A 24,604-nucleotide genomic window follows, 5' to 3' on the forward strand; every position below is an offset into this window, starting at 1 on the left:
TTTGATTTTAATTGGAAAGATAGGGTGACAAGAGGGATAGCTCTGAAGATAATTAGTGGAGGCCACATAAAGGAGGTTATAGACTGATTCATCTGACTGCACTGTGTAGAATGGAATGGAAGAGAAGAGCGATGAGAGACCAAAGGAGTAATTAGTCGGCAGCCTCACTAAAAGTAGGTTAGGTGTGTGATGAAGATCTGGATTGGATAACAGAGTATGAGGGGAATAAGATTTCCTATCAGTAGTTTACAGTGAAAAATTTCAAACCTACCCAAGACTGTAAAGAATGATACAAGGAATCCCCATACCAGTTGTCTGGCTGAAAAATTACCTGATGTTGTCATATTTGCTTCATCTGTCCTTTTTTATCTCTACATTTTTCTTTGCTAGAACATTTAAAGCAAACCTGGACGTAATATCATTTCACTTGGCATTTCAGTGTGCATTTCTTAAAGATATGGGCATTTCTTACTATCCACAGTGTCATTACCCACCTACAAAAATTAAGAAGAATTGTTATTTTTTTACTATTAATTCTCATTAGGTTTAATATCCACACTTTCCCAATTAGCTATTTACTGATCCTTTTCTTCCCTTAAATCAGAATCCTGACAAGGAATAAAAAACACGGTGACTCTCTGAAACCATCAAAAAGCTTTGAGCTTAGTAAACAAGAAAGTAGGTTAACTGGCTCACTGGCTTTTGGAAATAGAGTTTGATAAAAGGAAGATGATTTCAGAGAAAGATGGGATGAGATCTAGGAATGTTTTTCCTTCCGAGTTTTTATTTTGAATAATTTCAAACCTTTGGAACTGTTAAGAATCATACAAATGAATGCGTGTAGAGCCTTTACCTAGATTCATCAATTGTTACCATTTTGCCACACCACTAAGTACCTCCCCACATCCCATAAGAATACGTCATTCTCGGGGCGCCTGGATGGCTCAGTCGGTTAAGCATCTGCCTTTGGCTCCGGTCATGATCCCAGGGTCCTGGGATCGAGACCCGCGTCGAGCTCCCTGCTCAGAGGGGAGCCTGCTTCTCCCTCTCCCTCTGCTGATTCCATTGCTTGTGCTCTCTTGCTCTCTCCCTCGCTCACTCTCGTTCTATCTCAAATAAATAAAATCTTAAAAAAAAAAAGAATAAGTCATTCTCCTATATAACCACATGTGAGCACTCCAATCAAGACACCGAACAGTGACACTTTTTTCTATTTACAATCCATACTTACATTTCTCAAATTTTCCCGTTAATGTTCTTTATAGTTTTTAGTCCCTAGATCTAGTGTTCAGTCAAGAATCCTGCTTGCTCTGTGGAGATTTAGGCTCCTCTAATCTAGAACAGTTTCCTAGACTTTTTTTTTGTATGTGACATATACATTTTTTGAAGAGCCTAAGCCGTTTTTGCCCCAAAAATGTCCCTCAATTTTGAATTGATCTTGATTTCTCATGATTAGCTTCAAATTAAATATTTTGCAGGGCTACCACACAAATGCGGTATCCTCTCGGGAGATCCATCCCATCAAGAGGTTATTGGGGTCCCTCTGTCCCATTATTGGTGAAATTAAGTTTGATGATTTTGCGAAGGTGGTGCCTTCCATATCCAACCCTGGTCCCCAGCCATCATTTGCCTAGCGCTGTTAGCATCCGCAGATTATTCTTGCCTCAATAAATCATCACTGTGGTGCTTGTAAAATGGTAATGTCCTGTTATCTCTTTTCCATTCGCTGTGGGCTTTCTGCTGTGTCGGGAGCATTCTGGTGCCATGTTACAGAGATGGGTAAACTCGCATGGTCTAGGATTTCCCAGGGACTCAGCGGTAATTTTGTGAGTGGCCGGGACAGAGCTCAGGGATTTGGATTCCATGGGAGTGCAGCAAATGCGTGTTTCTCCACACAGACGTGGAAATGAAGGAGGAAGGGCCATGTGCTTCTTCACTTGCCGGGGAGGCTTTATTTAGCCCGCACTTTCTCAGTGGGGGCTCACGACTGCTCACCTGCTCGGGCTCAGCTATCATAAAGCATTCCTTTTCATCTCCACACCGGCTGCAGGGTTCCTGGCCTCATGGATAATAAATAGGCATAGGTATGGATCCAAAAGAAGTTGGTTTGCTTTGTTTTTTAATAGAAAGGAGGCGGCTTTTGGACGCTTTGCTCCCTTCCTCTTCATTTAGGGCTTTGTTTTCTGACACTTAGGAAGTTTATGTAACAGAGATTCGAAACAAATAAGCAAATTGTGCTTGTATTGGGGTTTGGGGAGTTCTTTTGGGGGGCCACTGGGTTCTTGCTCATCCCAGTCTAATTCTGAGTTTGTGACTGCCCTTGTGCTTTCCACGAGGAAGAACTCACTGGAAGAGTGTTCGAGGGCCGGGCTCGCTAAGCCAGGGTCGGGAGTTGGGTCTGCGTTCCCTCTCCCTGAAGTTCCTTCCTTCCACTTAATACATTTCTACTTCTCTTTTAAGACACGGCTCAAATATTACCTGTTCTGGTGAGTCTTTGTTTAGTCCCCACAGCTCTCCACCCCTCCCAGCCTGCTGACTTTGAACTCGGATGACCGCATTCGAGCACACCCACTTCATTTCATTTACTTACCTGTCTTCCCAGCAGACTGTGAGCCCGTTAACAGCATGGACTGCATCTTTTCAGCTCTGTAACCTTAGCACCCGGTACAGGGTCTGGGACATATTCATGTTGGTTAAGTATCTTTGTAAGTATGTAGTGTGACCCTCTCACTATATAGGAGAAAATTTAGACCCCAAGGGGGTAAGGGACTTACCAAATATAGTGGAGCGGGTAAATGGAGAACGAAAGCTAAGCCCAAAGTCTCTCATGTCCAGGTCTTATCCCCTCCCCCGCTGCTAAGAGATGCTTGGCCAATATTTTTCTTGGATTGGAAAGCCCAGAGGTCTATCTTTTCCTAAGCTACCACTGCGGCCACCACCCCCTCCCCCACCACCGCCACCATCACCTCCATCACCAGCATGATGTGTGAGCATTTATTTTGTGTCAGGTACTGTTTCCAAGTGCCTTACACATAGTATTTACATTGCTTAGAATAGGCATGCAAGGTGGGTATGATTACCCCATTTCGCAGATGGGGAGATGGAAACAGAGAATTGAAGTCAGTGGCCCGAGTCTCCCTACATGCCCTCAGGCAGCAAGGCTGGCCCTGGACTCTGAAGCGTCGCAGGGTTGCATAGAGGAAAGTGAGCCTGAGTTTGAATTCCTGCCACATCGCTCGTTAACTGAGTGACATAGTGCAGCCTACTCAGCCTTCCGAAGCCCCAGGGAATTTGGGAATGGGAATGATGCTGCTTCTCCTACTAGATTGCTGGGAGGGGAGACAGCCACCTTGAGTCATTGATGATCTTTTTAATAAGCCCACAGATAGCAATTGCTGTCTTTCCATTTTACAGATGAAGAAACTGAGACCCAGAGAGTTTTTGTAATTTGGCCCATAATTCAAACCAGTCGCAGAGCTTCTAAGGGTTGGAGGCAGAGCCAGCTCCGACTGACTCCCAGTCGCTCCTCTTCCTGCTCTGCCACGGGGCCCCAAGCACTTAGCTCAGTGGGTGATTCATGGTGACAACTAATATTCTCTTCTCGTCCCCCTCCCTTTCCTCTAAGGCATGCTGAGAAAGTTAGAATATAGGGTAGAGGAATAAAATCCACAGGCTGGAGACTTGGGCAGAACAAGACAGGTTATTATAATTTCTAGAGAATTGCTACTGCACTGATTTATGGTAAAAAAAAAATGGGATTAATTTAGGGAGAACAGAGCCTTCTGATTCAATATGTTTATGACTGGTATAGTTAGTTAAAGTTGGTAAATATTGGGAATCCTAAAAACTTTACATGCTTTTCTGAAGCATTTTATCTTGCCCTGAAATACAAATGTAAATCACCCCCTTAACAACCTTTTTTTGTTTAAATCCCTGTCTGAAAGTTCTCTGACATCTGAATGATCTCTGGATCTGATTCTCTCTTGACAATGGGTCATTTCTTTTTCTTTCTTTTTTTTTGTGTGTCTTGTAATTTTTTACTGAATGCTGGACACCCTGTGTAGAACTGCCCATGCCTCTTGCTCCTTCTCCCACGGTGGTATTCCTGTCACTTGGTGCCAGGCTCATGGTGGGAGGCAGGGGGGACTCTGTTGTCCTGGTCCGGTCTCAGACATAGACAGGCCGTGTCCCACTGAGCCTGGGGAGTGGGAGTGGGGCTCGTTCTTTGTTCCTGTACCTTCTTCCATGACAGCCAAACTCTTGCGTGGAATCTGTACTGGTTTTAGGAAGGAGCGTGTTTTTGCTGTCATCCTAATGGTAACATGACTGAGAGTGGTTTCATCCCCAAACACAGAGGGGTTTTGCTTCTACCCTGTTCCCCAACAGCAATAAGCCTTTACCTGTGTCCTACAGTTAGGAGAGTTTCCAACTTCTTCCCCATAGGCAGATGGGTTTTGCTTTTACCCCCATCCCAGGAATAGTGGAGTTTTGCCGTGGCCAGAGGACTGAGAGGTTTCCCTGCCCTCCTGCTCAGTGGCTCTAAGACTCTGGCTTTGTTGGAGAGAAAGACCTAGGGAAGTATGCAGGCTCCATGCCCGTCCCCAGCTGCAGCCCTTCACCTCCCCTTTACCTATACCTATCCCTATACCACCAGGAGGATTTTCTCCAATCACTTGTCCTGCCCCAGTCACTCTCATGAGCACCCACTGGAGGCTTGCAAGCAAATGCAAACTCCTTACTGTTTCTGAGCCTTCTGGACCCACAGTAGACATGCTAGCCCACAATTGGCATTAAGAGCTTGTCAGCATTTTCAGTGATTTCTTTTTACCAGACCATCAAAGGGGAAATAGTTTGTGTGTCCCTTGTCTTTCCTCAGAGGGGCTTGGCACTCTGTGGAATTGATTACTTTGCAGGCTCAGCTCTCTGGTGGGCCCAAGAGAAGCCATAACACTGTTATCTAATTAGTTCTTCTCGCTGGTGGGAGGGACACTGCTTTGCAGATTCCTACATCCTTAATGTTGGATGAATGTGAGTCTCCGGATAGGAATTTCCCCGGCAATGCAAACTTTATGATTTTCAGTCTGGGTTTTATTCAAGTAACAAGAATTTATAGTATAAACTCTGTGCTGATTTTTTTTTCTAGATTTTTACTGGTTTTCTCTCTGAGCTTTTAGAGCTCCGTCCCCTACATTGAATTCAACAGCTCTTTTATAAGACAACTCTTCTTTACCGAGTTTTTAAAAACATTCGACTTAGAATTTATGTAAACAGCAACTAGCAGAAAGTGGTTTGGGGACAAACACAAGAGAGTCTTGGAGAGCTTACAGCGTAGCCAGCACAAGCAGAAGGGGTAGACACAGCCACGAAACATCGCTTCTGGTACATTATTAACAAAACACTGGAAGAGTGTATTTGGCCTGAACCAAACACTTATTGGGAGCTTGAGTATTTAGTGATTTCTTTTCCAGTGATTATTTCTTGGGCAGCATGTAAATTTTTGCAGGTTTCAGCCTCATCTCTTTTCAAGATCTCTAGTGACAAGCAGTGCATGCCACAATGCTGGAAAAACGACACCCCAGATCGCATATCCTACACAACATACGGTAAAATCAGATTTACATTCACAGGAAGTAGAATTTTTAACTCAATAGTGTTAAGAACTATGTTTTTTTTAATGTCATTTTTTGGGACGGGGTAGAAGAGTATGTCGATAAAAGTACATGGTTTAAAATTTTTTTTTCAATATTCTTTTAAAAATCCAAGTGAGCTCAAAAAAACCTACAGGAAAAAAAAAAGTCCCCCTTTGCTCTGCCCCTCAGTCCCCGGTTTGCGGAGAGGCCACTGTCAACAGCTGAGCCTTCTGGCACATGACAGAAGAAAATGGGGTTTAGCTGATTCACATTCTCCCAGGAGTGTATGTGAGGTTATGAGGACCCCAGCGCAGACCAAAACATGTGATGCACATTGCATTCCTTTCAAAGATTCTCAAGGCAAACTTTCCCCCAACAAACAGCAGAGACAAAGACTGGAAATGGAATTACATTTTCCAAGAATGTCTCAGGGAAGGAAATGAACTGAATAGCTTGGGAACCAACAGATACTTTGGCTTCGGTCCCTGCTCCCTTCCCTGGATTCACCAGCGGTGGCAAGACAGCTGCCAACCCAGCCCAGGTCCAGAGGCCCTTTCCCAGACCCCTGACAGCATTAGGAAGGCCAGGGAGCCCTGAGCCTTTATCCACATGCAGCTTTGTCAAGGACCCCGGGCTGCAGGAGACCCCAGAAGTTTCCCTTCACCTGTGCAACCCGAGCTCCTGCTTCCTCTAAAGGAATTTGAGGTGATGTAAGAGCAAGACTGCCCAGTAACAGGCTGGGCCCCATGCTCAGGGTAAGAGCAAACCCCACTGCACCATCAGTGTGGGCACGTGTCAGGGAGAGAACTGCATGGGCCAGACTGGTCCCAGATGTTTTTGCAAGAATAGCTTCCCGGGCAACATCTCGCTTGTACCCTTTCTCCGTGTGAGTCAGTGCCATCATTAATTCAAGTACAAGCCGATGTATGTCAGTCCTTTGGGGAGAAGCTGCTCCAGTCAATTAAAGGAGAACAGCACAGAGTCCTGGGCTGGCAGCTGGAAGGAAGGAAAAAGCATAACGAGAGTGCTCACATTGTATGTTAAGTAAAGGAAAGGAGGCTCGCCCTCCAGAATACTTGATTACATACTTGGAGGCAGGGGGAATACATTGGATAGGTTCTAATAAACCCGGCTTGGCTTCTAGATTTCTGAGGCATCAATCCCCGTATTAAAAACCAAACCAGAGTTTAGTCGTGCTGCTGGAGGATTTGAACAGTATCAGGAAGTGCTCCGTGCGACTGAAAAGCAAGAGATGGTTGCTGCACGTGGTGGTTGTGAAAATGCATATCCCCCGAGCACTAAATTCAGACAGGCTCCTGGCAGATGTGCCAGAAAGAAATGTGCTTATCCGAGGGAATCTGATGAACTCCAAGACCAGAGGCACTTGCATTGCTTGGGTCCCCAAAATCACTTCTTTGGGCTCAACCTTACCCACATCAGCCCCAGGAAAACATGACCCAAGCACTGGACAGACAATGTTCATCTTCATGTCAAAAGACAGCAGGTACATTTAACCAAACAGGGCTTCTGGAAGATGGGCTTGCTAAGTACTCTCTCCAGAGAAGCAACATTTAACCTTGCAAGTGACAAACAAATTTGGTTCTGCAATTTTTTTTTCCTTTTCTTTATTCTTTTGAAAGAGAGAGAGCATGCACGAGCAGCAGGGAGGGGCAGAGGGAAAGGGAAAGAGAGAATCTTAAGCAGGCTCCACGCCCAGTGCAGAGCCCGAGGCAGGGCTTGATCTCACGACCCTGAGGTCATGACCTGAGCCGAAATCAAGAGTTGGAGGCTCAACAGACTGAATCACCCAGGCGCCCCAGTTCTGCTATTTTTGGTGGAAATCTTTTCAAATGGCATTTATTTGCCTGTCTTGTGGTTTAGCACACACCAAACATAAGTCAGTTTGGGGGCTTGGTTAAGGAGCACCATTCAAGATCAGTTGTCCTCAGACACTACATGGGAAACCCTGCCCTTGCACTAACTGGGCCCAGGTGAAGCTCTCTGGTTGTTTGGGGCATGGGTTGTCAGTAGGTACCGTTAATGATGGTGAGTCTACCTGCTCTGTAACAGGGCTGCTCAGACGCCTGCAGGGCGTAATCATTCTATGGCTCACATAGCTGGCTTGGGCAGAGCTGTGGTTAGTCTTCTGGATCCACTTGACTGGGCTGTAGCACCCAAGGATTTAATGAAATGCTAATCTATGTGTTGCCATAAAAGTATTTTACAGGTGTGGTTAACACCTACAATAAGTTGACTTTAAGTGAAGGAGATTACTCTCAATAATGTGGGTGGGCCCCCCCAATCAGCTGAAAGTTTTTAAGAGCAAAAACAGATTTCCACAAGAGGAAGGAATTCTGCTTCAAGATTGTAATATCAACTCCTGCCTGAGATTCCAGCCGGCTCTAAAGATTTCAAAATGCCTAGCCCAGGCGCCTGGGTGCCTCAGTTAGTTAAGCGTCTGCCTTTGGCTCAGGTCATGATCCCGGAATCCGAGGATCAAGTCCCACATTGGGCTCTCTGTTCAGCAGGGGGTCTGCTTCTCCCTCTGACCCTCCTCCCTCATGTGCCTTCTCTCTCTCTCAAATAAATAAATAAAATCTTCAAAATGCGTAGCCCCATACTTCCTTAAAATCAATCCCCCTTTCTCTTCATCTCTGTCTCCTCTCTCATCGGTGCTGTTTGTTTGGAGAGTCCTGACTGACACAGGCAATCATTTACAATGTTTGGGGATTGGTGGAGTGGGGTGGGGGGTGTGAGTGTAGTTGGAGAAAAGCCTACTCCTCCTCTCCCCATTTCAATCACTTAAGATTCAAATCAGCCAAGCCCCCCCCATATCTTGAGTCAGAGATCACCGAGTGCTTTCTCTGGGGGACCCACGTTATGTGTAGGTGGTGTAACTTTGGGAGGCATTGACCTCTTCTCATGTACCTAAGTGTGCAGTTTTGAGATGGGGTGGTTGGCATGAATATACTTTGAAATAAGTGAAGAGCTTTCTTTTACCATAGATGCTGTCCTAACTCACCTCCATTCTAGCCAGAGAACTCATACTCAAAGATGGACCTTGGCTTCCCATCAAACGATGCGAAAGATGTGTATCTACATGCCTTAAGTTAAAATCTCTAAGGCACGATTATCCTGCTTTTTCTCTTTCAACTAACCTATCAGCTATCAGAACTGATCACATCACTGTGCTGATTTAATGTAGATTCCAACATTTTTCTTGCAATAAGTTGGCACCTTAAACAGTATTCTTGATAAAGAGTGAACTGAGTCAAGTTATTCAAATAACCAGAACTTTTTCAATTTGTTCATATTGAAATATCTTTCTGTCAAGAGAAGAAATAAATGTTCATTCATTGAAAATGTGCATCAGGAAGTTCTAAAGCACAAAAACAAAATCCAGCAAGCTTACCCCAATGAGGGAAGACAAGATTCAACCACAGTGAATTTCCTTTCTGTAGTTTAAAACCTCTTCATGTGGGAGCTCTGGAGAAAGTGCAAGGGCCACATAAAAACCACATAAATGTTTACATTTTAACCAACTAACTTTACATCTTGATGAAAATCTGTATTCTGCTCCAGAAAGAGCAGCCTACCTTGGGTAGCTGGTGCTCTCAACCCATCTAAACAGCCATTTTGTGCCCATAACTCTTGGAGATGGTCCCAAGATCTTAAGCCAACTTAGTCTTAACTCCTTTTTGATACAAACTTCCCAGGATAACACTGTAACCTGAGAGCATTTTCCTTAAATATTTTGGCAGTAGAGACGCCCTGGATCCGCATGTTTTGAACATGTGTTTTGTAGATTAGGAAAATTCAGTTGGTAGTGAAGCTGTTGAAAGGCTTACGGAGATTTAAGGTGGGAGTGTGGATGTTTTCCAGAGCTTTGCAGATCCACAAATAGGAAGCAGGCAGGAAGGTGCTCTACCTGAGCTATACCATACCCCATTTTGTAGTGACATTTCTGAGTTTGAGCGCCTTTTCATGCATTCTCTGTTATGAATACAGAAATCTCAACCTTTTAATGAAGATGTCTTTTAAAATCTCCATTTACATTAGTGCCAACCTAATGGCTTCACCAAACCTCAGTGTGTTATATGTGTGTGTACCTGCTCCTGGGGAAAAAAATTAACCTTTTTTTTTTATTATGTTCAATTAGCCAACATATAATACATCATTAGTTTTTGATGTAGTGTTCAACGATTCATTAGTTGCATATAACACCCAGTGCTCATCACCACATGTGCCCTCCTTAATGCCCATCACCCGGTTACCCCATCCCCTCACCCCCCTCCCCTCTGTAACCCTCAGTTTGGTTCCCGGATTCCAGAGTCTCTCATGGTTTTTCTCCCTCTCTGATTTCTTCCCATTCAGTTTTCCCTCCCTTCCCCCGTGGTCCTCCGAGCTATTCCTTATGTTCCACATATGAGTGAAACCATATAATTGTCTTTCTCTGCTTGACTTAGTTCACTTAGCATAATCCCCTCCAGTTCCATCCATGTCTATGCAAATGGTGGGTATTCATCCTTTCTATGGCTCAGTAATATTCCATTGCATATATGAACCACATCTTCTACCACCAGTTAAAATGGGAAAAATTAACAAGACAGGAAACAATGAGTGTTGGCAGGGATGCGGAGAAGGGGGAACCCTCTTACATTGTTGGTGGGAATGCAAGCTTGTGTAGCCGCTCTGGAAAACAGTATGGAGGTTCCTCAAGATGTTAAAAATAGAGCTACCCTACAACCCAGCAATTGCACTACTAGATATTTATCCCAAAGATACAGATGTAGTGAAAAGAAGGGGCACATGCACCCCAATGTTCATGGCAGCAATGTCCACAATAGCCAAACTGTGGAAGGAGTCGAGATGTCCTTCAACAGATGAATGGACAAGGTAACCTTTGTTTGTCAAAGCTGGCGGGACGGGCTACAGGTAAGAGGATGCTGCTTCACAAAACTGTTGGGAGTCTTAATTGGCTAGGCTCTTTTTTTAGTTAGGGTGAGTGGCACCATTTGCTATAACAAACAAGCCCAAGTTTCAGTGAAAAATCTTCTCTGTCTTGGCTCCGTCTGATGTAGAAGTAATGGAGTGGAGAGGCCCGGCCTCCATCTAATGTCCTTCCATCCCTGGGGGCTTCAGGATTCTCCACTGGATCCTCTGTATTTGGCTGGGAGATGGGTAAAGAGGGCGAGCATGCAGAGTCTTGTGGGAGGTTTTAGAGGCCAGGCCTGGAAGTATTGTGTATACACACCTGCCCATGTTCCATTGGCCAGAACTCAAGTCCCATGTCCCATCTAAGTGCGTGGGGTCTGGGGAATGCAGTCAAGCAGTGGACCAGAGAAAATGAGGTGACACGTGGGTTCTGCCAGGCACTCACCACAAGCTGTGCCACAAGCTGAGGGACTGGAAAAGGCAGAGCAGGGAGAGCGGCTCAAGCGCAGAAGCAGAAGACGCTAACGTTTTCGTGTTAGTCAGTCACATACCAAGCACCGCACTGAGCCTTTCTTCCTTCCTCTGTGCCTCTCGCTCTTCCTTCCTCTGTGGGCAGAGTGCCTCTCGCTCTTCCTTCCTCTGTGGAATGCCAACACATCCAGGAAGTTAACCCTTTGACCTGTCCAGGTTTGTGTTTTATCGGCACTTGTCAGGCATTCGACTTGGTTTGCCTGCCTGCCCCTTGCCCCCTCGGGAATTCGGCCTAGCTTGGGGGAGGGGGTGAGTCATCAAATTGATGTTTAAGAGCCTGCGGAAAGTCTTTTGTGCCTGGAAAGAAACAAGGTTTCCATTAATATTCAATTTTTGAAAGTTATACATTCACCAACCTAGCTTTTGCAGGTTTCTAAATTGAACTTGAGTATTATTTTATACTACTTATAAAACTGATCCTTTTAGTAGGAACCCGAATAAAATCTTTTACTTTATAGTGTTGATTTAATACATAAATTAACAGATTAAGTCATTCTTAGTAGAGAGACCCCCACACCACGTGAGTTTAAGACCGTGCCACTAGAGGTCAAAGAGTGACACCGTGGTGTCTCCACAGGGGAACCCACTTAACACTGTTTATGCTCTTAGTTAATCACATTTCCAAGCAAACACTTTAAGTGCCTAAGAGAGCTTACTTTGTGTGTGCTTGTGTGTGTGTTTAATTTTTATTAATAAGAGTTCTGAGTACAAATATAACTTGACATTTAGAAAAAAAAAGATCCAAAAAAAAAGATTCACTCTCTAAGTTGTGTTCATAAAGAAAAAACCATTCTGTGCGTTTTAATCTCTAATTTTGATGCTGAACACCTTAATGCTCCTAAGGTTATCACTTCCTTTTTGGCTTAATTTTAATAATTCTGTCTTGTTGCATCTAATTAAAGAGACAAGAAAACATCAGGCAGAGAAAAAGCAAAAAGAGCAATTAGAATGACCCGAATATAAAACTTTACTAAACTTAAAAAAAAAACCCTTTAAAATAAAACAAGCTAAAATTAGAATACTTTTGGCAGAAAAATTACTAGCTACGAACAAAATAACATTCTATAAATATATTTTCTCAAGAACTGCATTACAAATAATATTGTTTTACATAGATTAAGAATGGGGGCTCCTGGGTGGCTCAGTCGTTTGAGCATCCAACTCTTGGTTTCTGTTCAGGTCATGATCTCAGGGTCAGGTCATGAGATTGGTTGGGCTTTGCACTCGTTTGGGAGTCTGCTTATCCCTCTTTCTACCCCTTTATCCCCCCACTACATGCTCGCTCTTTCTGTCTCTGAAATAAATAAATTTTAAAAATCTTTAAAAAAAGAACGATTTGCAACATATTAATGTTGATTTACATCAGACATCAAAATCTCTTCCTTAAAAAAGCTTTTAAATATACTTTAGCAGTTTTTAGGAGGTTCTGTTTCCAATAAATGGCAGGAACACACTTTAGAAGATATAAGGTAGCACATCTTTTAATTAGAGACCTAGCCAGGTAAGTCTTGTCAAATAGATATCAGCAAAATCTTTGCAAGACCACTTAAGTTTGTCACAAATCTGATGAATCAACTGCCAGCAGCAAGGTTTTTTTTGTTGTTTTTTTTTAAGTTGTCTACCCATTTTCCCAGAGAACGTTCCAAGAGTGAAATCTCATTTGGCCCAGCTTGGGCCAGAACCTACATATGTATTAAGAGAAGCCAGTTAGGGAACAGAAATATCTTAGTCAAAGATGAGTTTTGACTAAGATAAGGAAGATGGATTTCTTTTATATACGGATCCTACTTTTCTTGCTTTATCTTGCTGTGTGGCTTCAGATATAAAAAAAAAAAAAATCCATAGAGAAATTATTCACACACACACACACAAAGCAAAAAACCCAAAACCAACCAACCGAATAAAACCAACTTACTTTCTAAGTTGGTCATCTAACACAAGAGGTCAGAATTAGCCCCTGTTGCTACATTTCTTAATTTCCGTCAGCACATGAAATTTAAAATTAAGTCCCAGATAAGAAGACATCATACCATCTAAGCATTGAATGAAGTAAGGCTGGTAGCCACCATCATTGTGGAAAGACCCACAGAGCCCCTTCATGAGACCAGATACTGGGAAACAGGCTTCTAACCATGAAAAGAACTTCCTTGTCCACTGGCTTCCATATTTCCCTCCTACTGCTATATTTTAAGAGGCAGCTGTTAGGTTGTGGAAAGAGCACGGGACTGGTGTAATGGAAAATAAATCGTCACATGGGAAAGGTGGCCAGATAGCTCCCCAGGTTCAGAACAGGGAGAATCTTTCCCTGGTGTCTGGGAGTTGTCTGGCCCTTGGTAAGTGCCTTTCAGGCTCCGTCAGAGCAGACCCTCCTTCAGGTCAGGAAGAACAAGGTGGCCACTGTTGTCCACACCGAGGTCTCACGGAGGGCAGTATAACAGGGTGGTAGCCCAAATGCCAATGGCTACCTCGCTCACCAGGCAATACCGGGACCTAATCACAGACTTCGGGGATCCCATCTGATCTACGGAAAGCAAGCAACACTTTTTATGATAATCTTATGTTGATGCAGCGTCAATACCACAAACAGTTCTGAAACCCCGGAACTTTCCGGGGATGCAGGCCATCCAGAGATGAGGATAGTCTCCCCTGGAAGCCTTTAAGGAGCTGGCCAGGAAGCCAGAGGTGAACACAAAGGACTGAAGTGCAGCAGAATCACCAAGCAGGGGTGGCAGGAGCTCGGGGAGCAGAAGTGGGACCCCGGCTCTTCCACATGCTTTCTGAGATGGACCACAGTCGATTCAAAGTTCTCACCAGCAACGAACATGTTAGAACTGAGAGAGAGTTTCCTAGTGTGGGGCTTCCTGAGTTCCCACATGAGGCGTGAGCCGCAGTGTTAATGCCAGGGCTTTACAGATAAAGACGCTGGGCTATATACTGCAGGCTTTCCCGTGTTCATTTACCTGGATTAAAAGCCACTTAGAGATGCACAGGGAAGGCAAAGGGAACATGGATATTGTGGATGCTCATTTTGTGTTCTCGTTGGACAGGGTGCACTGGGAGGTCAGGGCCACGCGTGGCCCCCGAGCACTTGAACGGTAGCTAACCTGGCCCAAGATGTACTGATGTGCATCTTACACCCTGAACACTTAGTTCAGGTTCAGACCCTGAGCACTTAGTGTGAAAAGAAGGCTGTGAAGTAGCTCAGTAATATTTTTATATCGACTGCATATAAGAATGACAATATATTGCACGTATCTGGGTTAAGTACAACATATTATTAAAATTAAGTTAAAATAATCACCTGTTTCTTTTTCACTTTTTAAATGTGGCTACTAGGAAATTTGAAATGACTTGTATGGCTTGTCATAGATTTCTCTTAGGCCGTGCTGCTCTAAACCAGGGGGAGGGAGAACATCCCTGCTCCGAAGCCTCAGACCCGCTTTGGCAGAGAGGCAAGGCTAGCTGGCAGACAAAGGACAGGGTTGAGCTGTCAGTAAGGAGTGCCCCTTGGTGTAGCTGGGACCGTTCCTCGACACCTGGGACCACCAGGATCCCAGGAACTTGGGAGAGTCCTCCAGCCAACTGACAGGATCGTCGGTTGGACATTGGAAGACTGTCGCTGTCCCACTGAGGCTGTGGCCGACACATGACCCACGTGTGTCGTATCTGCCTGCCTCCACGGAGCTCTGTTAGGGAAGCACCTGCTACATGTGTTATTGATAGAACCGGTTAACGTGGAGCGAGAATGATGTGGTAAAATCCTGCGTCTGTCAACCGCACAGATACAAAAGTTGCAAAATCCTAATTTTTGCTTCAATGCTCTAATTTTATCGCTGGCAACAAGTCCCGTCAGCCACTTTCTTGAAGTTGCGGGCTCCACTCCCTGCATGTTAGAGGAAATATCTACGAGATAGTCAAGCCCCAATAACCACGGTTTCTTTCTTTTGAGCGAAAACAGTGCTCTGTGAGGCCCGTGGGGGTTGTAGCTCCCAACTCAAAACGAGGACCCAGTACTCTTTCTGGAGACAGCTGGATACCGGGGTGTGCAGCAGGAGCGCCTTATGTATACTTCTGTTACTCGCAGGTTGAGATCTGATAAGAGCGCCATTTGGCGATGCTTCGCCAAGATTCTTCTGACGTGTAGCAGGGCTTTCTATCTTCCTCGAGTTCATGGCAGCGCCGAACACAGCGAACACTGTGTGACTTGTGCCCAATCAGTACAACCCTGTCCCTCTGAGTACAAATGCCAACACAGAGAGACGGCAAATAACGTCTTCTGCTTCCACCTCGTGGGCACCCTGAGCAGATCTTGAGGATTCCAGGATTCCTGGGGGGGTGGGGGGTTCACGGGCCACATGTGCAGATCTGCCCACTTAGGCCAGTGAGGATCCATCTCTCTGGGGCCACTTGCCTAGTCAGTGTGACCCGAGAGGACAGAGGGGGCAGCTCCCCCGAAGAAATCCTACGTTTTCATTTGGGTTGGTTGGTCTGGGTTTATAAAGACGAGAAAAGTGGATGGGTAGTGTGTGGCCAGACTAACATAATCTCACTTATCTCACTTGGCCCGAAGCAGTCCTTTGAGGGTGGGGACTGACATCATCCCGCTTTGCAGATGAGGATGCTCGTGGAAGTTAATTCTTCACCCAGGGTTAGACCCCCAGAAAGTAGTGGAGTTTGGACTCCATCCCAACTCTTACCTAGACCAAGATCCCCAAATGCAACACATGAACATCACCTGTGTCTTTAAATATATTTTAATAAATGGATGATTTCCAATTTAAAAAACATCATCGGTGGACCCTTACATCCAATGAAATCTAGAACAGAAACCTAATCTATAAAATAAACCAAAAAGGGGCACCTGGGTGGCTCAGTCGATTGAGCGACCAACTCTTGATTTCGGCTCAGGTCATGATCTCATGGTTCTGGGGTGGAGACCCGAGTCAGGCTTCGCACCCAACAGGGAGTCTGCTTAAGGATTCTCTCTCTCGGGCACCTAGGTGGCTCAGTTGGTTAAGCGACTGCCTTCGGCTCAGGTCATGATCCTGGGGTCCTGGGATCGAGTCCCTCATCGGACTCCCCCTGCTCTTTGGGGAGCCTGCTTCTCCCTCTCCCTCTGCCTGCCACTTCCGCTGCTTGTGCGCTCTCTCTCTCTCTGACAGAGAAATAAATAAAATCTTTAAAAAAAAAAAAAAGGATTCTCTCTCTCCCTCTGCCCCTCCCCCCATGCTCTCTTTCTCTCTCTCAAATAAATAAATAAGTCTTAAAAACAAACAAAACAGGGCGCCTGGGTGTCTCAGTCGGTTGAGTGACTGCCTTCAGCTCAGGTCATGATCCCGGAGTCCCGGGATCGAGTCCCGCATCGGGCTCCCTGCTCAGCAGGGAGCCTGCTTCTCCCTCTGACCCTCCCGCCTCTCATGTGCTCTCTCTCTCATTCTGTCTCTCAAATAAATAAATAAAATCTTAAAAAAACAAAAACAAAAACAAAGCAAAGTGACTAGTTCAAGGTGGGAGGAGATCCCTGATGTCCCTTGGAGAAATAACTAGTGTTCCCAGTACCCTAGGGTTAGGGTAGGCACCCCAAACCTTCCAGTATGATCCCTGCTCCTGCAGTACACCCTTTAAAGATCTGCTCCGTTTGGGCTGCTCTATGACGGTGGGAAGTTGTTTTCCAGAAAGCTCTGCGGGGAGGTGGCTTACTTTGTCCCCCGGCATGTAAATCTGAACTTCTCGCTTTAAAAAAGGATTCACAACAGGGTTTCCTTTGCCCGCCTTGTAGTACACTTGAGAAGTGATCAGTACGGAAACAACCATACCACTGCAGAAGCTCATTGCTGGGGTCAATTACAGTGTGGAGCGTGGGAAGGACCGTGGAGCAGAGAGAGGAAGACTCACCTGGGCCTCGCTCTGGCCTCCTCACACATCACAGGCTTTGGTCAAGTTGTCCTCTCTGGCTGGGCCTCAGTTGCCTCATATCATGACTAGATTGGTGAGTCAGAATAAGAGACGAATCTTCACCTATGTAAGAATTAGGAAGTGCCCAAAATGAACATGCACGGAAAAAATCCCATTTTGTGTATTATTTCAGGTTTTCATGTGCTGCTTGGAGATGGGGAGGGAGGGGTGTTTCATGTGAGGAACTGCTGGATTAAGTTAATTGTAAGATTCCTTTTATTTGTAAAATATTATGTAACTATGGAATGATTAAAGAATGAATTGCATTTGTGTTTCCAAAAATTAAGAGTGAGCAGTTTCAGTGTCACGTTTTATCAGTAATTATTAATGACGTGTATGTTGGTAAATATTAAGTGAGCAATTGAAAACTCTTAAAAATGGCAACCCTCTAATTCTGCCACCAGCAAAATAGTAAGTCAAAAATATTTGTCTTCCATTCTTTGCTTCTGGCTCGAGCCTCATTAGCTCAATTATTTACCTACATTAAGAAATAGGAATAAAATTGGGGTGCCCGGGTGGCTCAGTCAGTTGAGCATCTGACTCTTGATTTTGGCTCAGGTCATGATCTCAGGGTCCTGGGATGGAGCCCCGCATCGGGCTCCCCACTCATCGATGAGTCTGTTAGGAGATTCTCTCCCCCTCGCTCCCTTTGCCCCTCCCCCTGCTTATTCAGTCTCTCTCTCTCTCTCTCTAAAATAAATACATCTTTTTAAAAAAAGAAATAGGAATAAAATTATAAGAATACTACATAGAGGTACAGTAATGTGTGAGTATATATAGATCTTATTTCCTAAATATGCTTTTTGTGTTTTTACTGAAAAAGTAATCTTGCTATTCTTTTGTGGCTTTTTTTCCTCAGATATTTTAAGAAAAATTCTACAAAGGAAGTTTGACTTCTCAACTGAGTATGAGAAGGTAATTTTTATTGATATGTCTGTTATGAAAATAAGTATGTACAAAATTTTGGCTGACTTGGAAGTAAATCTTTAAGCAACCAGTTAATCTGTGAGATCTGTAATTTTTTTTTGACTAAGAACTTTTATGGAATAATGAAGCACTGTAGAAATCCCATTTGAAGCAAACTCCATTTGGGCAAAAGCAGAAATTCCAAAAGTAGGATTTGAAGAAACATTCACCTTTCAAGGTGTAGGTTATTTAAAAACCGAAATTTCCTTAAGGGAAGCATTAAGGTACTTTTTTAGCTAAGGGAAAATAACTCACTAACTAAGAAGAATTGTTTGAGGATTTCTAGAAACAGGGATGTGTACTTGGTTTTAAAATATAATTTGTTGAAAAGCAGCTTCACATTTGAACAGGTTCATGGAGAGCTTTGTTCATGGAGGTGAACAGTGTGCTTCACCTGGCTTCACATTTGAACAGGTGCACTTGCCCTGGCTAGAGATAAGGAAAATAGCCCTACCAATTGAGACAAGGTGTGAAAGAGGGGAGGAGAGGAAGGAGTGTGCCTCTACGATCGACTAGCTGAACAGAAGAGGGATGCTTTTGATTTTGGTTGACCGCGAGTGTGGGTTGCCAGTGGAACAGACAAATGTTTGTTGCGTTGAATGTTAGGGTAATAAAAAAAAAAAAAAATTTGAATCTGTTTGTCAGGCTCTTCGTCCTGCAGGATTAGGCACTTTGCTCTCTCCTTCCCTGGCATGGAGGTGATTATCAAGAGAACAATAAAAGCAGACATATGGTGGACATCCTTGAATGGCCAGCCACAGCAAATGCTAATGACAGTGTTCCCAGTGAGCGTGGGGGGCAATGTATGGGGAGGGCGTGAACTCCCGCCCAGTGAATGGTTACCTCAGATGCTGTGCTTGCCATGCCTCCTATTCTCAATTTGCAATACGACGATACTCAAGAGAAAACAAACACAGAAGCCAAAGAGGAAAGCCTTATCTAAAAACCATTTACATGTATAAAAGATGATGAGCCAGTTTCTCCCTAGTGCTGATGGCCTTCCCTAGTACCGTGGAAGGCATTTTCATTATTAAATGCCACTGGCTTCATGTGTCTCCCAAACACAAGGGCCCACGTCTGCCTGCCTCCCTGGGCAGAACCAAGTTACAGTTGCTTTTATATCGATATTGATAATTCGCAGGCCATCAGCAGCCTGGCCTGAATGCCAACTAGTTCTGCCAAGGGGTGGGTGGGGGCAGTGTGCTTCACCTGGCCCAGGCCTTGGAGGATGGGGTCCTGAGACCCTGAGGTCACTCTGAGCAGCTGGGCAAGTAGGAGCTGGTGTTGGGCTGCCACTCTCCAGGGCAGGATTCTTAGCTGGGCAAGTCCTTTGTGGCGGGCTTCGTATTCGATTTGGAGTAAAACTGGGCATCTCCCTAGTGCCCGATTTCCTCTCCACCTCAGGGGCCTTTGTAGATGAACAAAAGCCATTGGCACAGAGGTGAAGTGGAGAGAGGAGACAGAATTGAGCCCTCATGAATGACCTGAATCCTCCCCCACATGTGGGACTGGGTCATGTTTTCCATGGCTGTCCGAGGAAGAGGGATTTGGGGAGGCGAAGACTCCAGAGAAGCCAGGCACCTTGGGAGGGGAGCTCTCTGACTGGTTTTAGTTTGATGTATGCTGGGTGTGTTGGGTTACAGTCCTCCCAAGCAGATCAGGAGTCAAGGACTTGGGCGTTGCAGGGAACACCGGCTGGGAAGTGGAGAGATAATACAAGGGAGGGAGGGTGGCCTGACTGGTGTAAAAGATGTGGCCTGACTGGAGCATCATCCTATAGAATTGCTGGGGAAACGGTGCCAACCACCAGTGTCCGAATTAGCCCACAGGAAGGGTGAGGAAGCTGAGGTATCCAGACACCGAGACTGAAGGCACACAGGTTAAGGGCTGTGTGGGAGTGGGGGAAAGGGTTCACCCCTAAGCACTTCTGACCTTCCATGGTTCCAGAAAAGGCCTTCCAGTGCAGAGTTAAAGATGCCAGGGGCTAGAAGTTCAAGGAGGCACAGGGGGATGACCGAGGCCTGAGGGAGGTTGGGGGGAGGGGGCACCAACAGCATCTTCTGCACTGACCGGTGCCCACGGCCTCTCTAATTCACGCAGTCACACAGCTAAGGTCTGGCCAGGCGAGTGGCCCTGAGGAGCCTTTTCAGCTATCTTTGTCCCCAGCTGAGCATTTCCTCCTCCCGTGAGCCCTCAGATGGTGGCGGAGCCTCTGAGGCAGTGACCTTCCCGCTGGGCGCTCTTTCAGTGAACTCTCTCCATAAGGAGGTTCAGAAGCATTCAGCAGACCTTTTGTTCCAAGGGCTGGGCCTAACTTTGGAAGGGAAATAGGACTCCCTTTCACAGAACTGCCTCCTTTTTATGCTTCAACTGAAAGTTAAAGGTAGTGCTTTAAGATCCTTGGCCCCTCTCCTCCTTGACATTTTTTCTTTTACTTCTCTCTTTTGTTTTATGTATTCATTTTATCACTGTTGACAGAGTGCTGACTAGGAACAAGGCATGGTAGGGCGACAAACATGTGAAAGTTGGTGGAAGGGAGGTTATGGGATAAGAAATAAACATGGATGTTACGAACCGATTTGCCCCCAATTCATATGTTGAAGTCCTAATCCCCAGCGCCTGGTGTGGGATTGTATTTAGAGATAGTGTTGTTAAAAAGGTAATTAATTTTAAATGGGGTCATTAGTGGGTCCTAATCCAGTCTGACTGGTATCCTTATAAGAAGAGGAGATTAGGACACACACACACACAAGACCGCGTAAGGACAGAGGGAGAAGACAGCCATCTGCAAGCCAAGGAGAGAGGCCTTAGAAGACACCAACCCTGCCCACACCTTGATCTGAGCCTCCAGCCCCCAGAACTGTGAGGAAATCCCTTTCTGCTGTTCAAGCCCTCTGGCCTGTGGCACTCTGTCATGGCGGCCCCGGCAGACAGAGTGTGGTCGACAGCTGGACTGTGAGGTGGAGGGCGATTCGCATCATGGAAGAAGTTCTGATAAAGGACCGTGAACGCTCAGAGGAGGGGGATTGTTGTTGCACCTGGGAAATCAGGAAAAGACTCCACGGTAGGGCTGCATTTGAACTGAGATGTCAAAAGCATGTAGAGTAGATGAGAAATACAGCCTCACTTCTGTTTATGAGCACTTGGCTGAAGGCGCAAAGCTGCTTCATTGCTTCATTGCTTCTGAAGCATAGACTGGGTCATCGCCCTCTCTGTAATACTAATTCTTGTCCACCCTGGGCCCACACTGGCTGAGGATCCTGACATTGTTTCTCATCCTCACAATGACACCTATCCGAGGCAGAAGTATCTGCATTGCGCATGCCAGAAAATCCCGCACTCAGAGAGGCTGGGGAACTTGCACAAGATCACCCAGTGACTAAAGGCTGAAACTGGGATTCGTACCCAGACGAGTCTAACTCCTAACTGACAAGCACATCACCAACAAAAATTAGGCTCAACCCCGGCCACTGGACTGTAGTCCTAAAATGACTAATTTGGAAGATGCAGCTCATGTGAGTATTCTGGGCTGTATAGAGAGACTGACAGCCTCCATGCGGTGCCTTCTACCCATTAAGCCACAAACTGTGACAGTGGGTAATCATCCCTGGGAAGAAGTGGTCCGGCAGAAATGGAAATCCAGGAGAGGACTAGGATTTGGAATTATGGAGCCATGAGGGAAGCGGAGAACCAGGCAGATGAAGCTATGGAAATCCAAGCAACGACTCTAATAACCCCAGGTTCCTAGCATCTCTGTAGCACGTGCTTGGAGGTGGGTGCCCTTGTTCATGACTTACAAGTATTACTCAGTTTGGTCTTCCCAGGAATAGTCTGTCCTCACCACAGATGTGAAGGTAGAGATTACATGGGCAACTCGCACCTGAGTGCGTTCCCTTGGGAATCAGCGTGGGTGAGCCCCTTCCTAGAGTCTCTGGCTGACTGAAAACCAATGGAAACAGCATTCCATCACCCCCCTCCCAGCTCACATGGGCTTTCTGCAGAGAGAGCCTCTTAGCTGAGTTCATCAAGCAGCGGCTCCTCAATTAAATAAAAGGACACAGTCCCTATCTTCAAAGAATGCATAGTTTGGGGCAGTTTAGGTAGATGATTATGATTGGTTCCCATCAACAACCCCTAAGTACCACCCGCACCTCTAGAAATTTTTTCAGGGGACAGTTCTCCCAGCAGCACCCCCACCGCCACCTCTATGTTTTCATTCTGTGCACCCCTGTCCATAGGAGTGGCTAGCTTCTTTGGGATGACCTCCTGGATTCCTTTTCTGTGGTCATGGTCCATCTCCACGTCAGCTTCTTGGTTGGCTGCTCTTCCTCATTCATGTCATCCCTCAGTTCTTACCTTTCCCTTTCTTGAAGTTTCCTCTGGCGGCAGGTACTGGGCCTGGGCCTCATCCCTCCTGCCTTTCATGACCTCACTAGTGCTAACAGTCATTGGATATGGATTTGGCACTTAGGAAATGGCAGGTCATCATTCCAGGTGGGTGTGTGGTGTTTGCAACCCATCCTACGTGTCTGCGAAAGGTAAGTGAATGAGTTCCTTGTTTCCTGCCCCCCAGGGGGACGTGGCATGCTGCCTATAAGAACACACTCTCCTTTCCAAGTAAGGAAATTACCTTCTAGAGATCTCAGAAGCATTTAAGAGAGCAAGCAGTGCAACGACCCATGACCAGGGTCATTGTCTGAGGCTTGTTGGAGGTGAGAGATGAGAATAATGTTAACATGCATTGATTATTTCTACTTCTGATGATGAGGAGGAGGAGGATGATAATGATGACTGAGCATTACTCTGGGAAGCCAGGTCCTAAGCACTTCACATGTATTAACTTATTTAACACATAGTAAACAGTATATGTAAAGTGCTTAGAACAGAATAATGCACAAAACCGTGTTGCTGCTTACTGTTTTCTCTTGTTCTCTTTGCAAATACTGCATAAAATAGGATCTCTGCTTATCCCCGTTCTGTTAGTAAGGTAACAAAGGCTCAGAGTAGCATTGGCAACAAGACCCAGGCCCGTCCCCCAGAGATTCTGACGTAGTTGGTCAGGGCTGGCTGGTTATTTTCAAGAGGTCCCTGGGTGATGATAATGGGTAATTAACTGGTGTGGGGAATCACAGACACAAAGCCGTACAGCAGGATTCAAACTGCTGCATTGCATGAAAATAACTTGAGACCTGTGTGACAGCCAACATGAATGGGGAAAAGGTGAAGATGTACCCAGCTGCACTGTGGAGTTTGCTGGTACCCCAACAAATACATCAGACCAGACCGACCCCTCAGCGGCAAAATTAAACACAAAAGAATCAGCTGATGGTGGTAGTTTACAGGCCTTCTGCCCCGGGGCTCAGCCCAGCATGACCAGCCCTAGAGCTGAGAGCAGGTTTCCGAAACCCACCTGATCATAGCCAAGACACGGGGCTTGCTTTCAAGACAGATGCCTGGGTTTACCCAAATCTCCTGATACCCGCTCTAGGGGAGGATCTGGAAGCCAGTATTTAGTATGAGGTGCTATGAGGTGGTTACGGTAGTAAGTTTGGGAGGCAACAAGCCTGTGGGGCCCACGCCCAGGGTCCTTCAAGGTGCCCCATGTGACCCTGGGGGCATGTGTATCTGAGCTGCCCACTCCAACACGTTGTATGCCTCATTTAAAAGTTACTAATATCACAATCATCGTTCTTTCACATCTGTGAAAATCTGCCATCCAAAGCTATAGTTTCCAAATTTAGATTTCCCAGAGTACACTCTTTCAAAAAAGTAATCCAGGGAATGGCATAGAGCCACCCGATTTTATTTTGCCACACAGGGATATTTAAAACCCACCATAGCAACGATACTAACTTTGTCTGCATTCGTATACCTATCACCTCCCTCTCCCCACCAAAAGGATACACTGAGCAAATTTCACTTCATGGGACACTCATTGTATCTTCATTTTTCCTGTTTCACTACGGGACGGTCCAGCCCTATCTCTGGACCACGATTTTGGAAACTCCCTCACTGAGTTCATCAGTTTACCTGATTCCAGTTGGGCACCTGTTGCACGCCAGATCCCGGGGTGGGTGAGAGAATGGTGAGCGTGACGTCATGGTTCTTGCTCTCCCCGAGCGAGCAGCGGGGCTCAGGCGGTGCTCCCATGGGAGAGCCCTTCCTCGTGGGGCAGGAGTGGGCTCCAGGCAGCATGATAAAAGCAAACTCACACTCGGTTCTCAAGACAGATTTCCAGGAGGACGCAACATCCAGGCAGACTTGAGTTTCATGAGCAGAGCAGTGAAGGGAATGCTGTTCTGGGTGCGGAGGCAGCACCAGGGAGCTGGAGGGAGGAAGGGGGAGCAGGAGGCTTCTTCCTAGGAACAGAATGGTCAAGAAGAGCAGGACGTGAAGCCAGGATTAAATAACAGGATCACATGAAGAGGTTTGAATGAAACATGGTGGGAATCCTTGGAATGCCTTTGAGCAAGAGAATAATGCCACATCAGATTCTCAGCTCAGAAAGGACGCTTTGGAAGCCGTTGTTTTGACTGGGGTTCTAGGCAGCTACTGATCTTCTGTTGTGCGAAGACCACATGGTTAGT

At 45.7% G+C, this 24,604-nt stretch overlaps 1 protein-coding gene across 1 annotated transcript in view; it reads left to right on the forward strand.

Annotated features, from left to right (window-relative positions):
* The window catches only part of PROM1 (prominin 1), a 106,898-nt gene that overhangs the window by 27,233 nt on the left and 55,061 nt on the right, over window positions 1–24,604 (forward strand). Inside the window, exon 4 of the mRNA XM_035005265.1 lies at window positions 17,911–17,966. Within this exon, the coding sequence (XP_034861156.1) occupies window positions 17,911–17,966 (56 nt within the window). The remainder of the gene's footprint in view (window positions 1–17,910; window positions 17,967–24,604) is intronic.

This window comes from Mirounga leonina, unplaced genomic scaffold (assembly GCF_011800145.1).
Source record: "Mirounga leonina isolate KUSES-001 unplaced genomic scaffold, KU_Mleo_1.0 Mir_129, whole genome shotgun sequence".
Classification (NCBI taxonomy): Eukaryota; Metazoa; Chordata; class Mammalia; order Carnivora; family Phocidae; genus Mirounga; species Mirounga leonina.